Raw genomic sequence first — 25,408 nt, 5'->3', positions numbered from 1 at the left:
AGGAGTGTAACAGGATAGAAAGGGAAAGTATTTCTTAGTAATTGTAGTGAGGAAGAGGAGGGGATGGGGATAAATGAGGGAGGGGAGGTGGGAGAGGAGTGTAACAGGATAGAAAGGGAAAGTATTTCTTAGTAATTGTAGTGAGGAAGAGGAGGGGGATGGGGATAAATGAGGGAGGGGAGGTGGGAGAGGAGTGTAACAGGATAGAAAGGGAAAGTATTTCTTAGTAATTGTAGTGAGGAAGAGGAGGGGATGGGGATAAATGAGGGAGGGGAGGTGGGAGAGGAGTGTAACAGGATAGAAAGGGAAAGTATTTTTTAGTAATTGTAATTAAAAGGAGGAAATGAAGAGATGATTTATTGTTGCAGACTGAGGAAGGACAGAGAGACAGACTCCCAACTTTGAGAAAAGGGTCTGAGATGTTGATTTTATCTTTTGAGTCCGTAGTAAACCTGACCAGCAGAGGGCTGGAGGAGATTGGACCTTCTGTAGGCCATGATCTCTTTTATTAGGTTGGATAAGAATCTTCCACAGATGAATTTGCTGCATGAGCTTTTGAAACCCCACAGGTCCCTTCTTCCGGTAGGGGTGGGGGGGAGCACAGAGATTCAGGGAATCCTGACCTCTCTAGAATTGCTGTGAAGCCGAAATGCCATAAATCTGCATCTGCGCACAGTAGTCAGGGCACTTAGTTGATGTGTGTTCACTGCACTGTAGTCATACACGTTCTGACATCAGTTTGCTCCATCTCCATCTGCTGGTAGATGTGCATAACCCACTGGTTCTGGATCCCTCTGACTGAAGTGAATACAGAGAAACCTTCTCTTTTTTTGGAGATTCTCAGGGGTTACTGTTGTTATAATAGTTACACAGCAGCTTTCTGGCAGTGTACTGCTCTTGGATTTCCTGTGGCCCTCCCCTCCACCCTGCGTACTGTGTCACTCCTGATCTCACCTGACTCTGGTCTTCTCCCTCACCAGGCCTTACCTGCTCCTTGGTATCTGCCCATAACCTGCTTAATTACTGTTTTCTTCTACCTCTGATTATCTCTTCCAGACCTTCACTGTCCTTTCAGTAAAGGAAATATTTCCTCCTATTTCCTCTGAGCCTCCCTCCTTCCACCTCTGTACCTATAGAAAATGCCCCATTTCTTAGCATCCAGTCCTGCAGTGACATCAGCCTGCCAGTATTCTCCGTCTCCAGCAGATGATGGACGTGCATCTTTCCACTGGGGATTGCTTCATTTTGAAAGGCACCAAGCCAGCAGGCGCTTGTAATGGGGAGGGCTACCCACCAGTGCTGATCACCTTGTAACAGCTAACATCCAAGGTAAAAAGACAAAAAAAAAAATTGAAAAAACTGCCTTTGAAACTGAGAAGAGATTTCTGTGGGGAAAGCCCTGATTCTGAGACCCGCCCCCTCCCCTGACATCATCGCAAACGGATCCGGGCAGTTTGAAAGGCGCCAAGCCAGCAGGCGCCGCGCCGAAGGGGTGCGACAAAGGGGCACTCCCCTTTGTGCACCCCTTTGTGTTATTTGTTTAATATGCTCCTTGTTAGACCTTTTGCTTAATTGTTAAGAACTTTGATTTTGATGATTTTATTTTTGTAATCTCTTAGCCTCAGGTACAAAAATTTTAGATTGTAAGCCCTTTTAGGGGATAGTGAATTACCTATTGTACCTTATTGTAAACCGATGTGATATCTCTTTTTGAAATGAACATCGGTATATAAAAATCGTAAATAAAAAAATAAAGAATTAAGGAAATAAATGTGCCCCGCTCTCCCGCGGTGATACCAAATGGTCCCTCCCACAGTTGAGAATTCCTGAGGTGATTTCCGTGGTCCCTCAGATGAGTGCTGGTTTCAGCCGGCGTGGACTTAGCTGTTTGAGCAGCTGAAAGGCAGCGGATGCAGGAAGCCGAGCGCGGCGGTAACAGCACATGCCCTCCATCCTACCTCAGCCGGAGACCGTCTCTATACTCAGCCAGGTAAGGCTGAGTTCCGGTAAATTAAAAAAACCCCCAAAGGGATTAATATGGATCCCAAAGGCTTATGCGCAGCAGTATAAAATCAATTATAGCCTTATATTCCAGGCCATCAAGTCGGACTTGAGGAAATGGGCCTCTTTGCTGAATTCTGTGAGAGTTACCTTGATTAAGTTGGCCGTTCTACCACGATTGTTGCATCCTTTCATGCACTTACCTTGTTACCTTGTGATGTGTCTTTGCGAGCTTTACAAGCTATCCAGGGTGAGGTGTCAAACGTTTTATATGGCAAGGCAAGCCTCCACAACTTAAATATGATGCTATGCTTCCTCTGTGGGTCTTAAATTACCCAACTTCTTCTGGTACTATTGGTCTTGTAGATTAGCCTGTTTATGATTATGGTTAGGAACTGATCCCCCCCCCCCCCCCCCCCAGAGTCCTGGCTTTCCATGGAAATCGGTGGGTCGTCCATATCCAATACTTACAGATAATTGTGTGCGAGGACATCCAATCATAGCTCGTACGCTCCGAGTCTGGAGGTCTGTCAAATCACAGATCACAACATTGGACGTGCAATGGTCTTACACATCTCCTCTGTCCCAGTACCCAGCCCTATCTAAGCACACATTCTCCCCAGACGTAGACAAATGGGAAAAGAGAGGCCTTAGGATTTGGGACAATTAATAGATGGGGGACAACTTTGATGGATTTAATGAAGGAATCTCAGATACCAAGATCCGCCAGATACCTTTATTTTCATTTAAGAAAAGATATCTCAAAACACTCAATTAATTGTGAAGAAGTGGGTGACTCTGAAGGGGTGGAGAGTGTATTCTGTTGTACACAAGACCCAGGCGTCTAATCTCAGTTTTGTATAGCTCTATCCGATCCATCTTGGGGAGGTTACAACGGCAAATCAGTTTGTTCGACAATGGAATAGTGATTTGGACATTCACTTAGATGCCAGGGATTGGAAAGCTGCTAGGAGCATTTCTATATGTAATAAAGGGTACGAATTCACTATAAATTATTACATCGTCTATATCGCACACCTGCATTTTATGCTTGCTTCAGTAATATTGGTCCACTGTGATGGAGGGGGTGTGGGCGAGAGGGATCAAACCTTCTTATGTGGTGGGACTGCACTGAGATTTAAAAAAAAGTTTGGGCTGCGATTACTGATGGTATTTCTACAACTTGCACGCAGCCATTACCAGTTGATGCCTCCTTGGATTGGTTGGGGAAGTGGGGGTGACAAATGGGAAATGAGGGGGCTTAGGGAATTGGTTGGACGTTGGTTACGTGCAGCCCGCCTAACCATTGCATGTCAATGGAAATGTATTCCCTCTAGGCATTGTTGGGTGTTAAAACTTGCAGGGAGAGCTGTATAAGAGAGATGAACCTACATGCTCCAGAATAGAATGGATACTTAGAAACAGATATGGGAGCCATATTGGAACTGGCGAGAAATGGCAACGGATTCCTGATCTTAACTCGGCCGCTGTGGTTGAGATGAGCACGCTATGAGTTAATTATAGTTTATTGATTGTGTGATCTGCACTCTTTCCCAGCTTTTGTTCTTGACGTACAGTACATTGTTGTTTATGTTTATACAAGTTTATATAAATATAAAGTTAAGAAAAAAAAGGATTCTACAGAGACCTAGAAGGAGGTTTATGTTGTGTGGGGCTTCCTCTTCCTCCCCCCCCCCCCCCCCAGTCCCTGTGCTTGGCGCGCCGGTCCGACGTTCATCCCGCTCCGTGGGAGGTCGAGGGACGTGGGCAGCCTGGCGGGTTGGGCAGCCTCCTTAGGCAAGGCCCCGCTCCGAGGCTTTGTACCGCGTGGTGGGCCGCAACGGCATTTTGCGCACTTTCTAAGGCTGCCCTCTACAGGATTGTTGGTCCGGCGTGTGCGACTAGCTGTGCACCCAGTTTTTGGACGCACAGTCGAGCCTTGTAGTCTGTGCTCGCCTTCCTCTGCACACAAGTAGTACTGTGTGCTTAAGGTTTTTGTGTGCTTAAGTTTTGGGCACCTAGGTAGGCTCCTAGGTGTGTGATCCCTAAGTGTTGGATGCATAATTTTTGGGCGCCTAGGTTGAGCACACATATAAAAAAAAACCCAAAACGAAGCAGCTAGACTCACGCCTCTGGCCACCACTTAGTGCACTGTTGGCCCTAATGGGGCCTGTACCTAAGAAGCCGAAGCATCTTTCTCTTTTCACTGCTTGTCATACTTGGGCATCTCAGCCAGGAGCGCCCACTAATTTGTATCAGCGCTGTTTGGAGGCTCAGGGAGAATCCTCGTACACTCATATTTGGACGACTGGCTGGTTTGTGCAAAGTCGCTGGACGAGAGCTACCTGCTGACCCGCAAGGTGATCTCCCTGTTGCAGGAGCTCGACTGGGTGGTGAACCTGGCAAGAGCAGTCTTCACCCTGCTCAGTCGTTGGAATACCTTGGGGTTCGCTTCGACACGAAGCTGGGCAAGGTTTTCCTGCCGGAAGCTCGTATTCAGAAGTTGCTGGGCAGCTCTGTCTGTTGATGAACATTCTTGAGTCTGACCGTCTGGTCTTACCTGCGAGTACTTGACTTAATGGTGGCAACCCTGGAAGTGGTACTGTGGGCGAGGGTGCATATGCATCCTATACAGCGCTGCCTGCTGTCTCAGTGGAACCCGCAGTCTCAGGACTATTCGATTCAGCTCCACCTGCCGATGGAGGTCTCCTCCCAACTGCAGTGGTGGCTACAGGCAGATCATCTAAGGAGGGGAATCTTCCAAGCCCCACTGGACTGGCTAGTTCTGACAATGGATGCGAGACTCCTTGGTTGGGGAGCTCACTGTCAGAAGCTGACAGTGCAAGGGCACTGGAGTGCAGAAGAGTCTCTCTGGAACATCAATCAGCTGGAAGCCAGGACGGTCCGGTTGGCATGTTTACAGTTTGGCGACAGGCTGCAAGGTTGATTGGTCTGAATAATGTCAGACAATGCATTGACTGTGGCTTACATCAACCAGCAGGGAGGTACCAAGAGCCAGCAAGCATTGCAGGAAAGAGATCAACTTATGGAATGGGCAGAAGTGCATCTCCAGATGATCTCAGCCTTGCACAAAGCAGGAAAAGACAATGTAAGAGCAGATCTTCTCAGCAGGGAGCGTCTGGACCCAGGAGAGTGGGCGTTATCAGAAGAGGCATTTCAGCTGATTCTGGACTGCTGGGGTCTTCCGTTCCTGAACCTCCTGGCGACCTCACACTATGCGAAGGTTTTGTGATTCTTCAGCCACGGAGAGATCCGAAGTCATTGGGGATCGATGCCGTAGTGCAGGAGTGGCCGGAAGACAAGTTGCTGTGTGCCTTTCCTCAATGGCCCATGTTAGGCAGATTGGTTCGAAGGATCAATCGCCACAGAGGGATGGTGATCTTGGTAGCTCCACACTGGCCCAGGAAACCATGGTATGCGGATCTGCGGAGGCTCCTGGTGGAGTTGCCTCTTCAGTTTCCAGCACACAGGACCCTGTTGTGGCAGGGACCTGTCCTTCACAAAGATCCGACTTGATTTTGTTTTACGGTATGGCCCTTGAAAGGGCTCGCTTGCTGAAACATGGATCACTCTGCGGCAGTGATTTTCATCTTGCTAAGAGCTAAAAAGTTCTCCTCTTCCTTGGCCTATGTGCGGGTTTGGAGAGTGTTTGAGGCCCGGTGTGTGGATTGAGGTACTCTTCCTTCCTTAGTCAAGTTTCTGTTCATTTTGGAATTTTTGCAGGCTGGCTTGAATAAAGGCTTGGCCCTTAATTCCTTAAAGGTAGAAGTAGCGGCTCTTGCCTGTGTCAGGGGTCAGGTTCCCTGTCGGCTCATCCTGATGTGGCCTGTTTCCTGAAAGGAGTGAAACATCTTCGTTCTCTCTTGCGGTTTCCGGTGCTCCTATGGAGTCTTAATTTGGTTTTGGATTTCTTGACGGGTCCTACATTTAGATCGATGCATACCCTGCCCTAGAGGTTACTGACCTTGAAAACAGTTGTTCTTGTGAGAATTTGTTCTTCGCGTAGGGTTTCTAAACTGCAGGCCCTGTCTTTCCGAGAGCCATTCCTCTGGGTGTCTTCAGAGGTGGTGCAGCTGTGTACTGTTCCTTCCTTTTTACTAAAGGTGGTCACTGAGTTTCACTTGAATCAGTCCATCTCCCTGCCGTCTCTGGACATAGAGAGAGATGGACAGGAGTATCATCTGTTGCTACCCTTGGAGGTCAAGAGACTTATTGTCAGATGTCTGGAGGTTACCGAGCGTATACGGAAGTCGGATCGCCTGTTTGTTCTTCACGCTGGTACTAGACAGGGAAAGCCGGCCTTATGAGCTACGATAGCTTGCTGGATTAAGGAGGCAGTCACGGCTGCATCCGTGGATGCTGGGAAGCTGTTATCTAGTCAGGTCAGGGCTCATTCCACTAGGGCTCAGGCAGTGTCATGGGCAGAAGTTAGATTGTTGTCCCTGTTGACATTTGCCGAGCTGCGACGTGGTCCTCCTTACACACATTTTCCAAGTATTGTCTGGATGTGCAGGCCCGGGAGGATGCAGCCTTTGCATGTGTGGTTTTGACTGGACCACGGGCAGCCTCCCGCCCTATTCAGGAGTAGCTTGGGTACATCCCACTTAAGAAGATAAGAACATAAGAAATTGCCATGCTGGGTCAGACCAAGGGTCCATCAAGCCCAGCATCCTGTTTCCAACAGTGGCCAATCCAGGCCATAAGAACCTGGCAAGTACCCAAAAACTAAGTCTATTCCATGTTACCGTTGCTAGTAATAGCAGTGGTTAATTTCTAAGTCAACTTAATTAATAGCAGGTAATGGACTTCTCCTCCAAGAACTTATCCAATCCTTTTTTAAACACAGCTATACTAACTGCACTAACCACATCCTCTGGCAACAAATTCCAGAGTTTAATTGTGCGTTGAGTAAAAAAGAACTTTCTCCGATTAGTTTTAAATGTGCCCTATGCTAACTTCATGGAGTGCCCCTTAGTCTTTCTATTATCCGAAAGAGTAAATAACCGATTCACATCTACCCGTTCTAGACCTCTCATAATTTTAAACACCTCTATCATATCCCCCCCCTCAGCCGTCTCTTCTCCAAGCTGAAAAGTCCTAACCTCTTTAGTCTTTCCTCATAGGGGAGCTGTTCCATTCCCCTTACCATTTTGGTTGCCCTTCTCTGTACCTTCTCCATCGTAATTATATCTTTTTTGAGATGCAGCGACCAGAATTGTACACAATATTCAAGGTGCGGTCTCACCATGGAGCGATACAGAGGCATTATGACATTTTCCGTTTTATTCACCATTCCCTTCCTAATAATTCCCAACATTCTGTTTGCTTTTTTGACTGCCGCAGCACACTGAACCGACAATTTCAATGTGTTATCCACTAAGACACCTAGATCTCTTTCTTGGGTTGTAGCACATAATATGGAACCTAACATTGTGTAATTATTTTTCCCTATATGCATTATCTTGCACTTATCCACATTACATTTCATTTGCCATTTGGATGCCCAATTTTCCAGTCTCACAAGGTCTTCCTGCAATTTATCACAATCTGCTTGTGATTTAACTACTCTGAACAATTTTGTGTCATCTGCAAATTTGATTACCTCACTCGTCGTATTTCTTTCCAGATCATTTATAAATATATTGAAAAGTAAGGGTCCCAATACAGATCCCTGAGGCACTCCACTGTCCACTCCCTTCCACTGAGAAAATTGTCCATTTAATCCTATTCTCTGTTTCCTGTCTTTTAGCCAGTTTGTAATCCACGAAAGGACATCACCACCTATCCCATGACTTTTTACTTTTTAATTTTCCTAGAAGCCTCTCATGAGGAACTTTGTCAAACGCCTTCTGAAAAGCCAAGTATACTACATCTACCGGTTCACCTTTATCCACATGTTTATTAACTCCTTCAAAAAAGTGAAGCAGATTTGTGAGGCAAGACTTGCCCTGGGTAAAGCCATGCTGACTTTGTTCCATTAAACCATGTCTTTCTATATGTTCTGTGATTTTGATGTTTAGAACACTTTCCACTATTTTTCCTGGCACTGAAGTCAGGCTAACCGGTCTGTAGTTTCCTGGATCACCCCTGGAGCCCTTTTTAAATATTGGGGTTACATTTGCTATCCTCCAGTCTTCAGGTGCAATGGATGATTTTAATGATAGGTTACAAATTTTTACTAATAGGTCTGAAATTTCATTTTTTAGTTCTTTCATAACTCTGGGGCGTATACCATCCGGTCCTGGTGATTTACTACTCTTCAGTTTGTCAATCAAGCCTACCACATCTTCTAGGTTCACCGTGATTTGATTCAGTCCATCTGAATCATTACTCATGAAAACCTTTTCCATTACAGGTACCTCCCCAACATCCTCTTTAGTAAACACCGAAGCAAAGACATCATTTAATCTTTCCGTGATGGCCTTATCTTCTCTAAGTGCCCCTTTAACCCCTCGATCATCTAACGGTCCAACTGACTCCCTCACAGGCTTTCTGCTTTGGATATATTTTAAACTGTGAGTTTTTGCCTCTACGGCCAACTTCTTTTCAAATTCTCTCTTAGCCTGTCTTATCAATGTCTTACATTTAACTTGCCAACGTTTATGCATTATCCTATTTTCTTCTGTTGGATCCTTCTTCCAATTTTTGAATGAAGATCTTTTGGCTAAAATAGCTTCTTTCACCTCCCCTTTTAACCATGCTGGTAATCGTTTTGCCTTCTTTCCACGTTTCTTAATGTGTGGAATACATCTGGACTGTGCTTCTAGAATGGTATTTTTTAACAATGACCATGCTCTTGCACACGTTTTACTTTTGTGGCTGCTCCTTTCAGTTTTTTTATAACAATTTTTCTCATTTTATCAAAGTTTCCCTTTTGAAAGTTTAGCACGAGAGCCATGGATTTGCACACTGTTCCTCTTCCAGTCATTAATTCAAATTTGATCATATGATCACTATTGCCAAGCGGCCCCACCACCGTTACCTCTCTCACCAAGTCCTGTGCTCCACTGAGAATTAGTTCTAAAATTGCTCCCTCTCTCATCAGTTCCTGAACCAATTGCTCCATAAAGCTATCATTTATTCCATCCAGGAATGTTATCTCTCTAGCGTGACCCGATGATACATTTACCCAGTCTATATTGGGGTAATTGAAGTCTCCCATTATTACTGCACTACCAATTTGGTTAGCTTCCCTAATTTCTCTTAGCATTTCACTGTCCATCTCACCATCTTGACCAGGTGGACGGTAGTATACCCCTATCACTATAGTCTTCCCCGACACACAAGGGATTTCTACCCATAAAGATTCAATTTTGCATTTAGTCTCATGCAGGATGTTTATCCTGTTGGACTCTATGCCATCCCGGACATAAAGCGCCACACCTCCTCCCGAGTGCTCCTCTCTGTCATTGCGATATAATTTGTACCCCGGTATAGCACTGTCCCATTGGTTGTCCTCCTTCCACCATGTCTCTGAGATGCCAATTAAGTCTATGTCATCATTCACTGCTATACATTCTAATTCTCCCATCTTACTTCTTAGACTTCTGGCATTAGCATACAAACATTTCAAAGTTTGTTTTTTGTTTGTATTTTCATTCTGCTTTTTAATTGATAGGGATAAGTTAGAATTTTTTAGCTCAGGTGAGTTTTTAGTTACAGGCACTTGGACTACTTTTCTAATTATTGGACCCTCACTGTCTGGATGCCCTAATTCTAATGCATCATTAGTATCCTTTAAAGATACCTCTCTCCGAACCATGCGCTGCTGAGCGACTGTCAGCTTTCCCCTTTGTTCTAGTTTAAAAGCTGCTCTAGGAAATTATGTGCTGTGTTCCTTGTATTGAAATGTTGTAACCCAAGTTGTAACCTTTAACAATGTGTTCTCTAATAAAAATTAATCAACAAAAAAAAAAAAGCTGCTCTATCTCCTTTTTAAAGGTTAGCGCCAGCAGTCTGGTTCTGGATTCTTCTGACGGGATGTTAAGAAATGAGAAATTACTACCTGATAATTTCCTTTTCTTTAGGACAGTCAGATGAATCCATCTTCCCTCCCGTGGCTGCTGAATGATTGTAGTATGGGCCTCTGGTGTGATTATGTGTTACAGGGATTACTGGTAAGTGTTCATCCAGTCCCTAGACTTTCGTTTATTCATTCTTGCCTGAGCTCAGTGTTGCTGTTGGCTGAGTATTGAAATGGTTATCTGTTTTTTAATCAAGTTTTTGCTAGACTGTCCATAGTTGCTTTTGAAGAGAATACTGGCAGGCTGAGGTCACTGCAGGGGTAAATATACTGTGACATCTGTTGGCAGAGGTGCATAATCACTTGTTCTGGATTCATCTGACTGTCCTGAAGAAAAGGAAATTATCAGGCAAGTAGTAATTTCTCATTCTGATAGACGGGTGCAGCCCACAAGGTATCTGAATGTCTCTCTCAGTGCATCTTTCCCTTCAGTGCAATCCTCCTGCAGAAAATGAGCAGTGATATTATACTGAGTGACTGTGAGAAACCTAATGCAGTGCTCTTACCCCAGGAACAGGCTCCCCTGACCATCACCCCTGAGATTATATCCCACATTGAACGAGGGGAAGAGCCGTACATCAGGGCTGAGCCGGGATCAGAGGAAGGAGGCACTGGGAAAAGCAGCTGCTCAGGTGAGTGCAGGAATAAGAGGGAGCGGGGTCAGACTGCTGAGCTGGAGAGTGGAAGTGCAGAGACCCCTTCACAAGCTCCTCTGCAGATCTCTGGAATCACTCACAGGGTGTCTGTGACAGGCAGTGCTTGTGTCTGGGTCATTTATTCACATTCAGATACCCAAAGCCGCAGAGTGAGTGATTTACATAACAGGATCTGTCCCCAGAATGTCTGTTTTCCAGATACTTGGGATTCTTCTTTCCACCATCAGATGGAGGCAGAGGATGCGTAAACTTGAGCTGATGCCTTCCCCTATAGAGTCAGGTGCTGCTAGGGTTGCATCAGCAGTTCTCTGCCTCCAGCAGATGTTGGACATCGGGTGCCGCAAAAAAATAAAAAACAAAATTAATATTAAATTAAATTCTAGAGAGAAGCTGGGGCAGCAGCCATTGTAAGATTGATTTCCCCTTTGGAAAGATCTGGACCAAGATGGGGGAAGAAGGACAATGATCAGGCTGACTGATCTTCCCACCCCAAGACCATGAAAACTGGGAGAGCTGGGACCTCTCCGTTTGAAGGAAAAAAAAAAAAAGAATTTGCTGTTCAACTCCTGCTTTTAAAGGAAACAAGGAAGAAATAGCTGACTGGGGCCTCATTACAGCGTGCAGATAACTTGGTCCGCCGGATCTGCCACCCATCCGCCCCTTCCTCCTGACCGAGAGGGGAAGGAAGTGTGGACGTTGTGGAACCCGCTGGCAGCACAGCGTGGCGGGCTCCCTGTGCCTAACCTGTGACGGGGAAGGTAGATCAACAGAAGAGACAGAGAGGTTGAAATGGCAGCCAGTCACCCCGAAACAAAGATAACCGGGGCACGACTGAGAAAAAAGGCGGGGCGCTGGAACAAAGTTACTTGCAGGCAGCGCAGGGGGATCCCGACCCACAGTATCGGGCTCCAGCCAGGCACTGTGCTCGCCCGAAGGAGTAGTGGGACCCATGGCAAGCGGTTTACAGGAAGCCTAAGGGATCTCCGAGAGAGAGAGAGCAGAACGCAAGGCGCCTACGAGAGAGGCAAGGCATGCATTTTCTTATGAATTCATAAAATTAATGCGTAAAGCCTACTGTGAGAAAAAGGGAGTAAAGATATGGACACCCTGGAGAATACAGGGCCTATGGGGGGGGGGATCAGCTGAACAAGGCCCCAGGGGAGCAGGATCCTCCCCCTAAGAGGCCCCGCTTAACATGGGAACGGGACCCCTCGCTGACGAGGTCACTGGCATCCCTCAGTTGTTCCTTTATGGATAGCCAAATAAAAAAAAAAACCACATTTAATTCAATAAGCACTTAATTGTTGTTCTGGTGCTTTTTGTGCTTCGTTTGGTTATACAGTTGGAATGTGTACTCGTCGTCATCACTTTCTCCAGGTAATTTATGAATGTGATAAAGAGCACAGGGTCCCAGTACAGATCCCTGGAGCACTCCACTAACATCCTTTCTCCATTTTGAAAACTGACCATCTAGTCCTACCCTTTGTTTCCTCGCTTTCCTCTAGTTACCAGTCCACAATAGGACTCTGCCCCCAATCAGATGACCTTCCAATTTCCTGAGGAGCCTCTCATGAGGAACCCTGTCAGATGCCTTCTGAATAAAGCCAGTTTGCTTACCGTAAACGCTGTTTCCGTAGATGGCAGGATGAATTAGCCGTGCTTTCTGGGAGCGCCGACGCGACTGGAGTAGGCGGAGTTTCTCTCAAGTAGTGACAGAGTTTTTGACTCTGTGCGTCTGCGCGGTCGTCTTCCCACGCGAATCCATTTTTTTCTCCTCGCTCTCTTTGTAACCAAGCAGATGCGTAGCCAAAAATAAAAGGAAATAAAAAGAGTAGTAATAGTGGACTGTCTAGGGAGGCGGGAGGGTCAGCATGGCTAATTCATCCTGCTATCTACGGAAACACCGTTTACGGTAAGCAAACTTGCTTTTTCCCGTTGATACCAGGCTGACTTAGCCATGCTTTCTGGGAGTCCCAAGCTCCTGGGTTGTGTCCGCACATGAGTGCTGTTTGAAGTTTGGAACAACAACCCATAAGTAGAGCAGACAATCCTAAGTGCCCGGCAAAGTGGATAAGACTGCTGCGCCCAATGTAGCATCGGACGAGACTTGCTTGTCAATGCAGTAGTGTGATGTTAAGGTAAGCAGAGAAGACCAAGCTGCCGCTTTGCGGATGGCTTGTAGCGGAACTTTCTTGAGGTGGCCAATTGAAGTAGCAGTGGCCCGTATTTGGTGGGCCTTAGGTTTCCTGGGAAGCGTGACAGATCTTTTGTTGTAACAGAATTCTACGCATTGGCTTAACCGGTTTGCAACGGTTCGTTTTGTAACTGGTTTCCCCGGGTTCTTCAGATTGAAGGAAAGAAATAACTGAGACTGTCTTGACAGGGAAAAAGATTTCTGTTTGTAATAGGCTAAAGCTCTCTTAGAGTCTAATGAATGTAGGAGTTTATCACGATCAGAAAGGTGAGGTTTTGGTTTGAAAATTGGGAGTGTAATTGTGGAGCTTCCCCGGCTCTGCCGTCAGTGTCAGAGAGAGGGCGTCGCTCCTGTTCTTAAGGAGCTTCCCCGGCACTGCCGTCAGTGTCAGAGAGAGGGCGTCGCTCCTGTTCTTAAGGAGCTTCCCCGGCTCTGCCATCGATGTCAGAGAGAGGGCCTTGCTCCTGTTCTTAAGGAGCTTCCCCGGCTCTGCCGTCAGTGTCAGAGAGAGGGCGTCGCTCCTGTTCTTAAGGAGCTTCCCCGGCTCTGCTGTCAGTGTCAGAGAGAGGGCCTCGCTCCTGTTCTTAAGGAGCTTCCCCGGCTCTGCTGTCAGTGTCAGAGAGAGGGCCTCGCTCCTGTTCTTAAGGAGCTTCCCCGGCTCTGCCGTCAGTGTCAGAGAGAGGGCCTCGCTCCTGTTCTTAAGGAGCTTCCCCGGCTCTGCCGTCAGTGTCAGAGAGAGGGTGTCGCTCCTGTTCTTAAGGAGCTTCCCCGGCTCTGCTGTCAGTGTCAGAGAGAGGACGTCGCTCCTGTTCTTAAGGAGCTTCCCCGGCTCTGCTGTCCGTGTCAGAGAGAGGGTGTCGCTCCTGTTCTTAAGGAGCTTCCCCGGCTCTGCCGTCAGTGTCAGAGAGAGGACGTCGCTCCTGTTCTTAAGGAGCTTCCCCGGCTCTGCCGTCAGTGTCAGAGAGAGGACGTCGCTCCTGTTCTTAAGGAGCTTCCCCGGCTCTGCCGTCAGTGTCAGAGAGAGGACGTCGCTCCTGTTCTGCTTCCCCGGCTCTGCCGTCAGTGTCAGAGAGAGGGCGTCGCTCCTGTTCTTAAGGAGCTTCCCCGGCTCTGCCGTCAGTGTCAGAGAGAGGGCCTCGCTCCTGTTCTTAAGGAGCTTCCCCGGCTCTGCCGTCGGTGTCAGAGAGAGGGCGTCGCTCCTGTTCTTAAGGAGCTTCCCCGGCTCTGCCGTCAGTGTCAGAGAGAGGGCGTCGCTCCTGTTCTTAAGGAGCTTCCCCGGCTCTGCCGTCAGTGTCAGAGAGAGGGCCTCGCTCCTGTTCTTAAGGAGCTTCCCCGGCTCTGCTTTCAGTGTCAGAGAGAGGGCGTCGCTCCTGTTCTTAAGGAGCTTCCCCGGCTCTGCCGTCAGTGTCAGAGAGAGGACGTCGCTCCTGTTCTTAAGGAGCTTCCCCGGCTCTGCCGTCAGTGTCAGAGAGAGGGCGTCGCTCCTGTTCTTAAGGAGCTTCCCTGGCTCTGCTTTCAGTGTCAGAGAGAGGACGTCGCTCCTGTTCTTAAGGAGCTTCCCCGGCTCTGCCGTCAGTGTCAGAGAGAGGGCCTCGCTCCTGTTCTTAAGGAGCTTCCCCGGCTCTGCTGTCAGTGTCAGAGAGAGGGCCTCGCTCCTGTTCTTAAGGAGCTTCCCCGGCTCTGCCGTCAGTGTCAGAGAGAGGACGTCGCTCCTGTTCTTAAGGAGCTTCCCCGGCTCTGCTTTCAGTGTCAGAGAGAGGACGTCGCTCCTGTTCTTAAGGAGCTTCCCCGGCTCTGCCGTCAGTGTCAGAGAGAGGGCCTCGCTCCTGTTCTTAAGGAGCTTCCCCGGCTCTGCCGTCAGTGTCAGAGAGAGGGCATTGCTCCTGTTCTTAAGGAGCTTCCCCGGCTCTGCCGTCAGTGTCAGAGAGAGGGCCTCGCTCCTGTTCTTAAGGAGCTTCCCCGGCTCTGCCGTCAGTGTCAGAGAGAGGACGTCGCTCCTGTTCTTAAGGAGCTTCCCCGGCTCTGCCGTCAGTGTCAGAGAGAGGGCCTCGCTCCTGTTCTTAAGGAGCTTCCCCGGCTCTGCTGTCAGTGTCAGAGAGAGGGCCTCGCTCCTGTTCTTAAGGAGCTTCCCCGGCTCTGCTGTCAGTGTCAGAGAGAGGGCCTCGCTCCTGTTCTTAAGGAGCTTCCCCGGCTCTGCTTTCAGTGTCAGAGAGAGGGCGTCGCTCCTGTTCTTAAGGAGCTTCCCCGGCTCTGCTGTCAGTGTCAGAGAGAGGGTGTCGCTCCTGTTCTTAAGGAGCTTCCCCGGCTCTGCTTTCAGTGTCAGAGAGAGGACGTCACTCCTGTTCTTAAGGAGCTTCCCCGGCTCTGCTGTCAGTGTCAGAGAGAGGGCGTCGCTCCTGTTCTTAAGGAGCTTCCCCGGCTCTGCCGTCAGTGTCAGAGAGAGGGCCTCGCTCCTGTTCTTAAGGAGCTTCCCCGGCTCTGCTTTCAGTGTCAGAGAGAGGGCCTCGCTCCTGTTCTTAAGGAGCTTCCCCGGCTCTGCCGTCAGTGTCAGAGAGAGGGCGTCGCTCCTGTTCTTAAGGAGCTTCCCCGGCTCTGCCGTCAGTGTCAGAGAGAGGGCGTTGCTCCTGTTCTTAAGGAGCTTCCCCGGCTCTGCCGTCAGTGTCAGAGAGAGGGCGTTGCTCCTGTTCTTAAGGAGCTTCCCCGGCTCTGCCGTCAGTGTCAGAGAGAGGGCCTCGTTCCTGTTCTTAAGGAGCTTCCCCGGCTCTGCCGTCAGTGTCAGAGAGAGGGCGTTGCTCCTGTTCTTAAGGAGCTTCCCCGGCTCTGCCGTCAGTGTCAGAGAGAGGGCCTCGCTCCTGTTCTTAAGGAGCTTCCCCGGCTCTGCTGTCAGTGTCAGAGAGAGGGTGTCGCTCCTGTTCTTAAGGAGCTTCCCCGGCTCTGCTTTCAGTGTCAGAGAGAGGACGTCACTCCTGTTCTTAAGGAGCTTCCCCGGCTCTGCTGTCAGTGTCAGAGAGAGGGCGTCGCTCCTGTTCTTAAGGAGCTTCCCCGGCTCTGCCGTCAGTGTCAGAGAGAGGGCCTCGCTCCTGTTCTTAAGGAGCTTCCCCGGCTCTGCTTTCAGTGTCAGAGAGAGGGCCTCGCTCCTGTTCTTAAGGAGCTTCCCCGGCTCTGCCGTCAGTGTCAGAGAGAGGGCGTCGCTCCTGTTCTTAAGGAGCTTCCCCGGCTCTGCCGTCAGTGTCAGAGAGAGGGCGTTGCTCCTGTTCTTAAGGAGCTTCCCCGGCTCTGCCGTCAGTGTCAGAGAGAGGGCCTCACTCCTGTTCTTAAGGAGCTTCCCCGGCTCTGCCGTCAGTGTCAGAGAGAGGGCGTTGCTCCTGTTCTTAAGGAGCTTCCCCGGCTCTGCCGTCAGTGTCAGAGAGAGGGCCTCGCTCCTGTTCTTAAGGAGCTTCCCCGGCTCTGCTGTCAGTGTCAGAGAGAGGGCGTCGCTCCTGTTCTTAAGGAGCTTCCCCGGCTCTGCCGTCAGTGTCAGAGAGAGGGCGTTGCTCCTGTTCTTAAGGAGCTTCCCCGGCTCTGCCGTCAGTGTCAGAGAGAGGGCGTCGCTCCTGTTCTTAAGGAGCTTCCCCGGCTCTGCTGTCAGTGTCAGAGAGAGGGCCTCGCTCCTGTTCTTAAGGAGCTTCCCCGGCTCTGCCGTCAGTGTCAGAGAGAGGGCGTTGCTCCTGTTCTTAAGGAGCTTCCCCGGCTCTGCCGTCAGTGTCAGAGAGAGGGCCTCGCTCCTGTTCTTAAGGAGCTTCCCCGGCTCTGCTGTCAGTGTCAGAGAGAGGGCCTCGCTCCTGTTCTTAAGGAGCTTCCCCGGCTCTGCTGTCAGTGTCAGAGAGAGGGCCTCACTCCTGTTCTTAAGGAGCTTCCCCGGCTCTGCCGTCAGTGTCAGAGAGAGGGCGTTGCTCCTGTTCTTAAGGAGCTTCCCCGGCTCTGCCGTCAGTGTCAGAGAGAGGGCCTCGCTCCTGTTCTTAAGGAGCTTCCCCGGCTCTGCTGTCAGTGTCAGAGAGAGGGCCTCGCTCCTGTTCTTAAGGAGCTTCCCCGGCTCTGCCGTCAGTGTCAGAGAGAGGACGTCACTCCTGTTCTTAAGGAGCTTCCCCGGCTCTGCTGTCAGTGTCAGAGAGAGGGCGTCGCTCCTGTTCTTAAGGAGCTTCCCCGGCTCTGCCGTCAGTGTCAGAGAGAGGACGTCACTCCTGTTCTTAAGGAGCTTCCCCGGCTCTGCCGTCAGTGTCAGAGAGAGGGCCTCGCTCCTGTTCTTAAGGAGCTTCCCCGGCTCTGCTGTCAGTGTCAGAGAGAGGGCGTCGCTCCTGTTCTTAAGGAGCTTCCCCGGCTCTGCTGTCAGTGTCAGAGAGAGGACGCCGCTCCTGTTCTTAAGGAGCTTCCCCGGCTCTGCTGTCAGTGTCAGAGAGAGGGCCTCGCTCCTGTTCTTAAGGAGCTTCCCCGGCTCTGCCGTCAGCGTCAGAGAGAGGGCGTTGCTCCTGTTCTCAAGGAGCTTCCCCGGCTCTGCCATCGGTGTCAGAGAGAGGGCCTCGCTCCTGTTCTTAAGGAGCTTCCCCGGCTCTGCCGTCAGTGTCAGAGAGAGGGCCTCGCTCCTGTTCTTAAGGAGCTTCCCCGGCTCTGCCGTCAGTGTCAGAGAGAGGGCCTCGCTCCTGTTCTTAAGGAGCTTCCCCGGCTCTGCTTTCAGTGTCAGAGAGAGGGCCTCGCTCCTGTTCTTAAGGAGCTTTCCCGGCTCTGCTGTCAGTGTCAGAGAGAGGGCGTCGCTCCTGTTCTTAAGGAGCTTCCCCGGCTCTGCTGTCAGTGTCAGAGAGAGGGCCTCGCTCCTGTTCTTAAGGAGCTTCCCCGGCTCTGCTGTCAGTGTCAGAGAGAGGGCCTCGCTCCTGTTCTTAAGGAGCTTCCCCGGCTCTGCTGTCAGTGTCAGAGAGAGGGCCTCGCTCCTGTTCTTAAGGAGCTTCCCCGGCTCTGCCGTCAGTGTCAGAGAGAGGGCCTCGCTCCTGTTCTTAAGGAGCTTCCCCGGCTCTGCTTTCAGTGTCAGAGAGAGGGCCTCGCTCCTGTTCTTAAGGAGCTTCCCCGGCTCTGCCGTCAGTGTCAGAGAGAGGGCCTCGCTCCTGTACTTAAGGAGCTTCCCCGGCTCTGCTGTCAGTGTCAGAGAGAGGACGTCGCTCCTGTTCTTAAGGAGCTTCCCCGGCTCTGCTTTCAGTGTCAGAGAGAGGGCGTCGCTCCTGTTCTTAAGGAGCTTTCCCGGCTCTGCTGTCAGTGTCAGAGAGAGGGCCTCGCTCCTGTTCTTAAGGAGCTTCCCCGGCTCTGCCGTCAGTGTCAGAGAGAGGGCCTCGCTCCTGTTCTTAAGGAGCTTCCCCGGCTCTGCTGTCAGTGTCAGAGAGAGGACGTCGCTCCTGTTCTTAAGGAGCTTCCCCGGCTCTGCTTTCAGTGTCAGAGAGAGGGCGTCGCTCCTGTTCTTAAGGAGCTTTCCCGGCTCTGCTGTCAGTGTCAGAGAGAGGGCCTCACTCCTGTTCTTAAGGAGCTTCCCCGGCTCTGCCGTCAGTGTCAGAGAGAGGGCCTCGCTCCTGTTCTTAAGGAGCTTCCCCGGCTCTGCTTTCAGTGTCAGAGAGAGGACGTCACTCCTGTTCTTAAGGAGCTTCCCCGGCTCTGCTGTCAGTGTCAGAGAGAGGGCGTCGCTCCTGTTCTTAAGGAGCTTCCCTGGCTCTGCTGTCAGTGTCAGAGAGAGGGCCTCGCTCCTGTTCTTAAGGAGCTTCCCCGGCTCTGCTGTCAGTGTCAGAGAGAGGGCGTCGCTCCTGTTCTTAAGGAGCTTCCCCGGCTCTGCTGTCAGTGTCAGAGAGAGGACGTCACTCCTGTTCTTAAGGAGCTTCCCCGGCTCTGCTGTCAGTGTCAGAGAGAGGCCTCGCACATCCTTGGTCCCTGCTTATTGTGTTGATCAGTCCCAGTGCCCTCCTTGGGGTCAGGGAGCGAACCTTTGCTCCGACTGCCGTCCCTAAAAGAAATCGGGTTCCTGGGATCTGGGAAAAGTCCCTTTCTTATGCCTCCCTTTCTTACCAGGAGGGGTTGCGCCTGAGCGGGGACTCGATGACATTCAGACCTTTAGTGAACATCTGGTTTCTCAATGTCCATTCCCTGCTGGATTCACTGATTTGTTGCTGGGAATGATTAGTTTTATGAGAATTCTGATTCATTGCTGCTGATTTTCTTTAGTTTGCCTTTAGTTTTATTTCTTTCTTCCTGTTCACGTCAAGGATTGATTCTCTGCTTAGAAGCACGACGGCAGATAAAGTCCGTACGGCCCATGTAGTCTGCCCTCATCCCACTGGCGGCGAGGACCCGGATGTTTTTTATTGGTACGGTTGCTGCTTTGGTCCTCTCACCGCGGGGGGTCTGCTCGCCATTATAACAGCCCCCCCAGCCCCGCTCACAGAGATCTGAGGTGATCTGCATCCCCCTCGCTCACAGGGACCTGACCCTTGGCGCCAATTAGTGCCAGTAAAAAAAAAAAAAAAAGTTTGCCCACCCCTGCTGTAGAGGGTCCATGTTTAGATCTTTGTCTGTCCCCATAAGCTTTAGAACGAAGACCGCTGATTATTTTAGTAGCCTCCCTCTGGACCGACTCCGGGTGTTTTATATCCTTTTGAAGGTGGGGTCTCCAGAATTGTACTCAGTATTAGAAGTGAGGTCTCACCAGGGACCTATACAGGGGCAATGTCACCTCCCATTCTCTGCGACCATCCCTCTCCCTATGCACCAAGTATCTCTGTGGCTTTTGACCTCACTTTATCACCCTGTTTGGCCACCTTAAGATCATCAGATACAATCACCCCCAGAGCCCATTCCTCTTTTGTGCTTAGAAGAGTTTCATTACCAATACTGTACCACTTCCTTGGGTTTTTGCATCCTAAATGCATTATTGTACAGTTTTTAGCCTTAAATCTTAGCTACCAGACCATAGACCATTCCTCAAGCTTCACTAGATCCCTTGTCATGTTTTTCACACCTTCTTGGCTGTCCAGTCTGTAACAGATTTTGTTATCATCACCAAAAAGGCAAACCTTTCCTGACAATCTGTCTGCTAAGTCGCTCACAAAAATGTTGAAAATAAGTGTTGAAAAGGACCAATTCCCGAGGCACACCGCTAGTATCAACCTCCTCCTCCACGTCCCTTTGTCGTCTCCCACTCAGCCAGTTTCTAACCCAGTTAGTCCCATTCCATGGGCATTCAATGTATTTATAAGTCTTCTGAGGGAAACTGTGTCCAGGGTCTTACTAAAATTCAACTACATTACATCTGGTGCTGTCCCTTGATCCAGCTCTCTGGTCCACCCGATCAAAGAAATTGATCACATTATTTATCATGATCCTGCCTCAGGGATGCACCAACATCCTGGGTCATTTCTCTTTGAAGAGAAGAGCCAAGATATTGACCTACCCCTGAAGCAGATCATTATCGAAAAGCGAATCTGCACTTGGACTTGATAATGGAGTGTTTAATATTGCTTGGGGAGTGCTGCATTGAAAGAGACAGGAATAGAGCAAAAATTCCCCCAAAAAGTAATTTTAAAATTAAGAAGTGCTCACTGTTGTCCATTTTTGGAAGGACTTTTCAGGTGAAGCCAAGATTTGTCAGATTAACAGTAGTTATGTATGAAGACCTCAATTAATATTTTAACTGAGTGCTGAACATCACAGGGCTATTTAAATACATTTTAAGTTAGTTGACAAGGTGAATTTTATTTTGTGTGAATTACATAAAAGTATATTCTGAGAATTTTATAAACCTTACAGTGTAAAAATGTTCAGTCCTCATCTTCATCCTCCTCAGAACAGTGATGTGGTCTAGATCAGAGAGGAGGTGATGCAGCTGCCTTACACCCCTGTTCCCTCTGTGGTGTTAATGCTGGAAAACCCTGACCGTTGTCACTGTGAGGCTCTCTCACATGAAGTAATGTCTGTTCTTTATTTTCTTATCCAGAGATCAAGGAGTCCAAGAGAAGAAATGAGGAGAGAGATCCTGAGGATCCCACTAAACAGCTGGAAGTGACTAAAACTGTATCAGAGAAAGATGGAGCGGATACCTGCCCATGTTGTGTCTGGGGGAAAAACTGCTGGAATCAGTGCAAGCCAAAGGAAAGGCTGAGAAACATGACTGGAGACTCCACTGAAAATGTGACTCCCTGTGAGCAAAGTACACAACAGCTGAGAGGACAGACTGGGATGAGACCCTTTTCAGGCAGTGAATGTGCAAGTAAAGGAGTATTAAAAGTTCACCAGATGATTCATACAAGAGCAAAATCATTTCCATGTAATGAATGTAATAAAAGCTTCATTTATCCATCACAACTAAAAATGCACCAGAAAATCCACTCAGGAGAAAAGCTATTTACATGTTCCAACTGTGATAAAAGTTTCACTTGGAAATCTGAACTGAAAAGCCATGAGAGGACGCACACAGGAGAGAAACCATTTAAATGCAATGAGTGTGATAAGAGCTTCAGTTCTAAATCAAAGCTGAAAAGACATGAAAGGATCCACACAGGAGAAAAACCATTTACATGCGATCAGTGTGATAAAAGCTTCAGTTGTGAATCAATACTGAAAAAACATGAAAGGATCCACACAGGTGAGAAACCATTTACATGCACTGAGTGTGATAAAAGCTTCAGTTGGAAACCAGAGCTAAAAAGGCATGAAATGATCCACACGGGAGAGAAACCATTTACATGCAGTGAGTGTAATATAAGCGTTAGGTATAAATCAAACCTGAAAAGTCATGAAAGGATACACACCGGAGAGAAACCATTTACATGCACTGAGTGTGATAAAAGTTTCAGTTGGAAAGTGGACCTGAAAAGGCACGAAAGGATCCACACAGGAGTGAAACCATTTACATGCAATGAGTGTGATAAAAGCTTCAGTATGAAATCAGAGTTGAAAAGGCATGGGCGAATCCACACAGGAGAGAAGCCATTTACATGCACTGAGTGTAATAAAAGCTTCAGATTGATGTCAAGACTTAAAATACACCAAAGGATCCACACAGGAGAGAAACCATTTACATGCACTGACTGTTATAAAAGCTTCAGATTGAAGTCGGGACTTAAAATGCACCAAAGGGTCCACACAGGAAAGAAACCATTTACATACACAGAATTTGATAAAACGTCAGTTGGAATTCAGAACTGAAAATGCATAAAAAGATCCATACAGGAGGGAAACGATTTACATGTATTGAGTGTCATAACCCTTTGGGCAGAAATCTCAACTAAAAATCACTAAGCGATTTACACAAGAGAGAAACCAAATACATGTATTGAGTATGATTAAATGTAATGATTCTGATGTCTATGCAGCCCTTTCATCAGCACAGGCTCTCACTAAGCCATGTTCACACCCACTCTAGCAGCTGCCTTGATGCCCACATGACTCAGCAACCCAAGCCCTATTTAGCCCTGCCTCTTCCACAACTTGGTGCCACCTCATTGAGTCACCTTGGCTCTTTTCTTTAATCCACCTGCCTTGTTGCTATGTGGCCCTTGTAGCCTTCTTGCCTTGCTTTGAAGCCTCCTTGGCTACCTTGTCCTATCTTGCACCCTCCTTGGACTTCCTGCCCTGCCTTGTGGCCTTTGGGCCTCCTGACCTCATGGCCTTCAGGCCTTCCTGTCTATTGCTTGCTTGTCTAGTTTTGTCCAGGCCTTGTCTAGTCATGTTTAGGTTTCTCTGTGGCCCCTGTTCCCAGGGGACCTTCTGTTCCAACCTGTGTCTCTCTCTCCAGCGCTTGCCTTAATCTCTAGTTCCTGCCTATTTCCAGTCTCAGCATTGTCTCCAGTCCTGGCCTAACTCGACTGCTCCCATTCCAGAAAAGTCCTACTGGCCTCTAAGAACCTGCTAGCTCAATCCAAGGGGGAAGGGGGCTGGTCAGGTGGAAGATCTTGCCCTGCTCTGTTCTGAAGTCCCTGTGCCATTCATGCTGGGCAAACACCTGAATCCAGCCTGCCTGACTGTGACATTAAAACCTTCAGTTGGAAATCATTATTGAAAATTCACCAAAGGATCCACAATAGGGGTCTAGGAGTGAGAGAATATTTGAATAAGAGTAAATCTTGCTACGTGCCTTCACATAGCAATCCTAGGGTACAATATCTAGACTAAACCTCAGTGAGGTGGTTAAGTATGTAAAGAAGCAAAAAAGAAAAAATTCACACTGGGTGCAGGTCACCCAGGATCAAAAAGTACCCACCCTTAGCCTAAGATTTTGAGCTATCTGGTCTAGCACTGAGGGCAGCGCTATGTGGTGGATATTCAGCGAGGGCTCTCCTTTGCGCTGCACAGCAAGCTCTGTAAGGGGCCAATGGGGAGGGATCAAAGTTCAGTAGCTCTGAGGCAGCCCAGACAGTCAGTAGCAGTCTGTATGGCAGTCGCATTGTCTGAATTATCAAGAAGGCTGCTCACCCTGTAAAAACGTTGATAGTAATTTTAATATGGGTTTGTTAATATTAACTGCCCTTAACATAAGGCTTGGAGGTAACCTGCACAGAGCGGCAATTACTTCCATAGGAAACTTGCTGGACAGGCTAGATTGACCATTTGGTCTTTTTCTGCCATCAATACTATGTTATTTTATGTCTTGTTATATATGATGATAAAGATAGCGCTCAGTCTTCAGGGGAAGATAAGAATCTTGGTGAAATCTTGGCCATGGTGAACCTTGGTGTTCATGGACCCATTGTAGCAATAGAAAGGCCACAAAAACTAATGAAAAAATTAAGAGGTTTACCTACAGTTAAGTGGACTCCTGGAGGTAATATACTGCTACTTTAATGCCAGAAACCCTGTATTTAATGCTATTGGGTATGCAAAGAGAGCCTGACAAAAAATGGAGGAAAGAAATAAAATATCAATTGAAAAGTTGCTAAAGTAACCTATAGAAATTTAAGATCTTTAATGGATTGACTCTAAGAGAGTTTTTGATGGTGTCCCAAACTCCTGGATAATAAATTGCCTTGTAATATACAAAGTAAACCTTGCATTGTTCCAGTTACATTAAGTTCACCATGAAAATGTGGCAGACCATACTCTTATTTGAAAGATTTATTTATTTATTTATTTTGAACTTTTATATACCGACGATCATGACAAAATGGCATATCGCATCGGTTTACAATGAAACAAATTTTTTGCAAACGAAGCATTACAAAGAACAGGGATTACATAGAACAGAGATTAGATGAAGATGGTCAATTTGCCATTCCCAATGTTAAGATCCAGAGAGGATAGGGAGATTCCCGTCACCACTCTTTTTGTCTGGCATTAAATCTGCTGAGTACTTTTACTCCTGAGGCTATGGAATTAGCCTTAATCCTAGCACTATCAATCCCCCACCAGTGACATCTTAACTACCATTTTCTAGTGCATAGGTTGAATGGTGGTGGTTATGTCACAGAATACACAGCACACTTATAAGTATAGAGGTTTTACTTATAATTCTGAGAATAAGCAATAAAAACAAGAATATATACAAAGATACTTCCCCTTACAATTTCCAGTGTGAGTCTTATATAACTTTGGAAAATCATAAACACAGTGCTGGAGAACAGGAACAGTTCATCAGTTACTTCATTAACTATTGTAATATCTGTTCTTTCTCTGATCTAATTAGTCTGTCTTGACTTTGGGTTTTTATGCTAATGTTCTTGACCTGTGTCCCAGTTTCATCTTAGGGCTACTCCCTTATGTTCTTGTCATGTGTTGAGGCCTCACTATCTCTGCTAACACATCAGCAGCAATTAGATGCGATTAGGTTACTGATGTCCTGTTCTTGATTTTTGCACAGTTAGCCTCCTTAATATATCTGATCTCACGATTTGTTCCTTGTTACCAGGTAAAGTAAGAAAAATGTTTTCTCAGAACTTAAAGGCCTTATGTCAAGCAATTACACTAGCACTATTACGGGCCGATACAGTAAAGTCCATGGGATGTGCGCGCAATTCACTATTCAAATTAGGCCCGGCGGTAAAATTTTGGACCGGAGCGGCGGCTGTCAGCAGGTTTGACAGCCGACACTCAATTTTGCCAGCGTCGGTTCTCGAGCTCACTGACAGACACGGGCTCGGAAACCGGATGCCGGCAAAATTGAGCATCCGGTTTTCGACCCGACAGCCGCGGGCCAACTTCAAAATTTTTTTTTTTTTTTACTTTTGGAAACTTTCCGGACCTCTGACTTAATAGCGCCATGATATTAAGTCGGAGGGTGCACAGAAAAGCAGTTTTTACTGCTTTTCTGTGCACTTTCCTGGTACCCGAAGAAATTAGCGCCTACCTTTGGGTAGGCGCTAATTTCTGAAAACAAAATGTGCGGCTTGGCTGCACATTTTGTTTTCTGAATCACGCCGGAATAACTAATAGGGCCATCAACATGCATTTGCATGTTGTGGGCGCTATTAGGTTCGGGGGGTTGAACGCGCGTTTTCGGCCCCTTACTGAATAAGG

At 48.1% G+C, this 25,408-nt stretch overlaps 1 protein-coding gene across 1 annotated transcript in view; it reads left to right on the top strand.

Moving 5' to 3' along the window:
• LOC115083732 (gastrula zinc finger protein XlCGF26.1-like) overlaps positions 1-24,947 on the top strand; it is a 35,356-nt gene extending 10,409 nt beyond the window's left edge. Inside the window, exon 3 of the mRNA XM_029587721.1 lies at positions 20,895-24,947. Coding sequence (XP_029443581.1) covers positions 20,895-22,105 — 1,211 coding nt within the window. The 3' untranslated portion in view covers positions 22,106-24,947. The remainder of the gene's footprint in view (positions 1-20,894) is intronic.
• The last annotated feature ends 461 nt before the right edge of the window (positions 24,948-25,408 follow it).

This window comes from Rhinatrema bivittatum, chromosome 2 (assembly GCF_901001135.1).
Source record: "Rhinatrema bivittatum chromosome 2, aRhiBiv1.1, whole genome shotgun sequence".
NCBI lineage: Eukaryota > Metazoa > Chordata > Amphibia > Gymnophiona > Rhinatrematidae > Rhinatrema > Rhinatrema bivittatum.
Note: the sequence above shows the minus strand (reverse complement) of the source record. Positions and strands in the feature narration are given on the sequence as shown.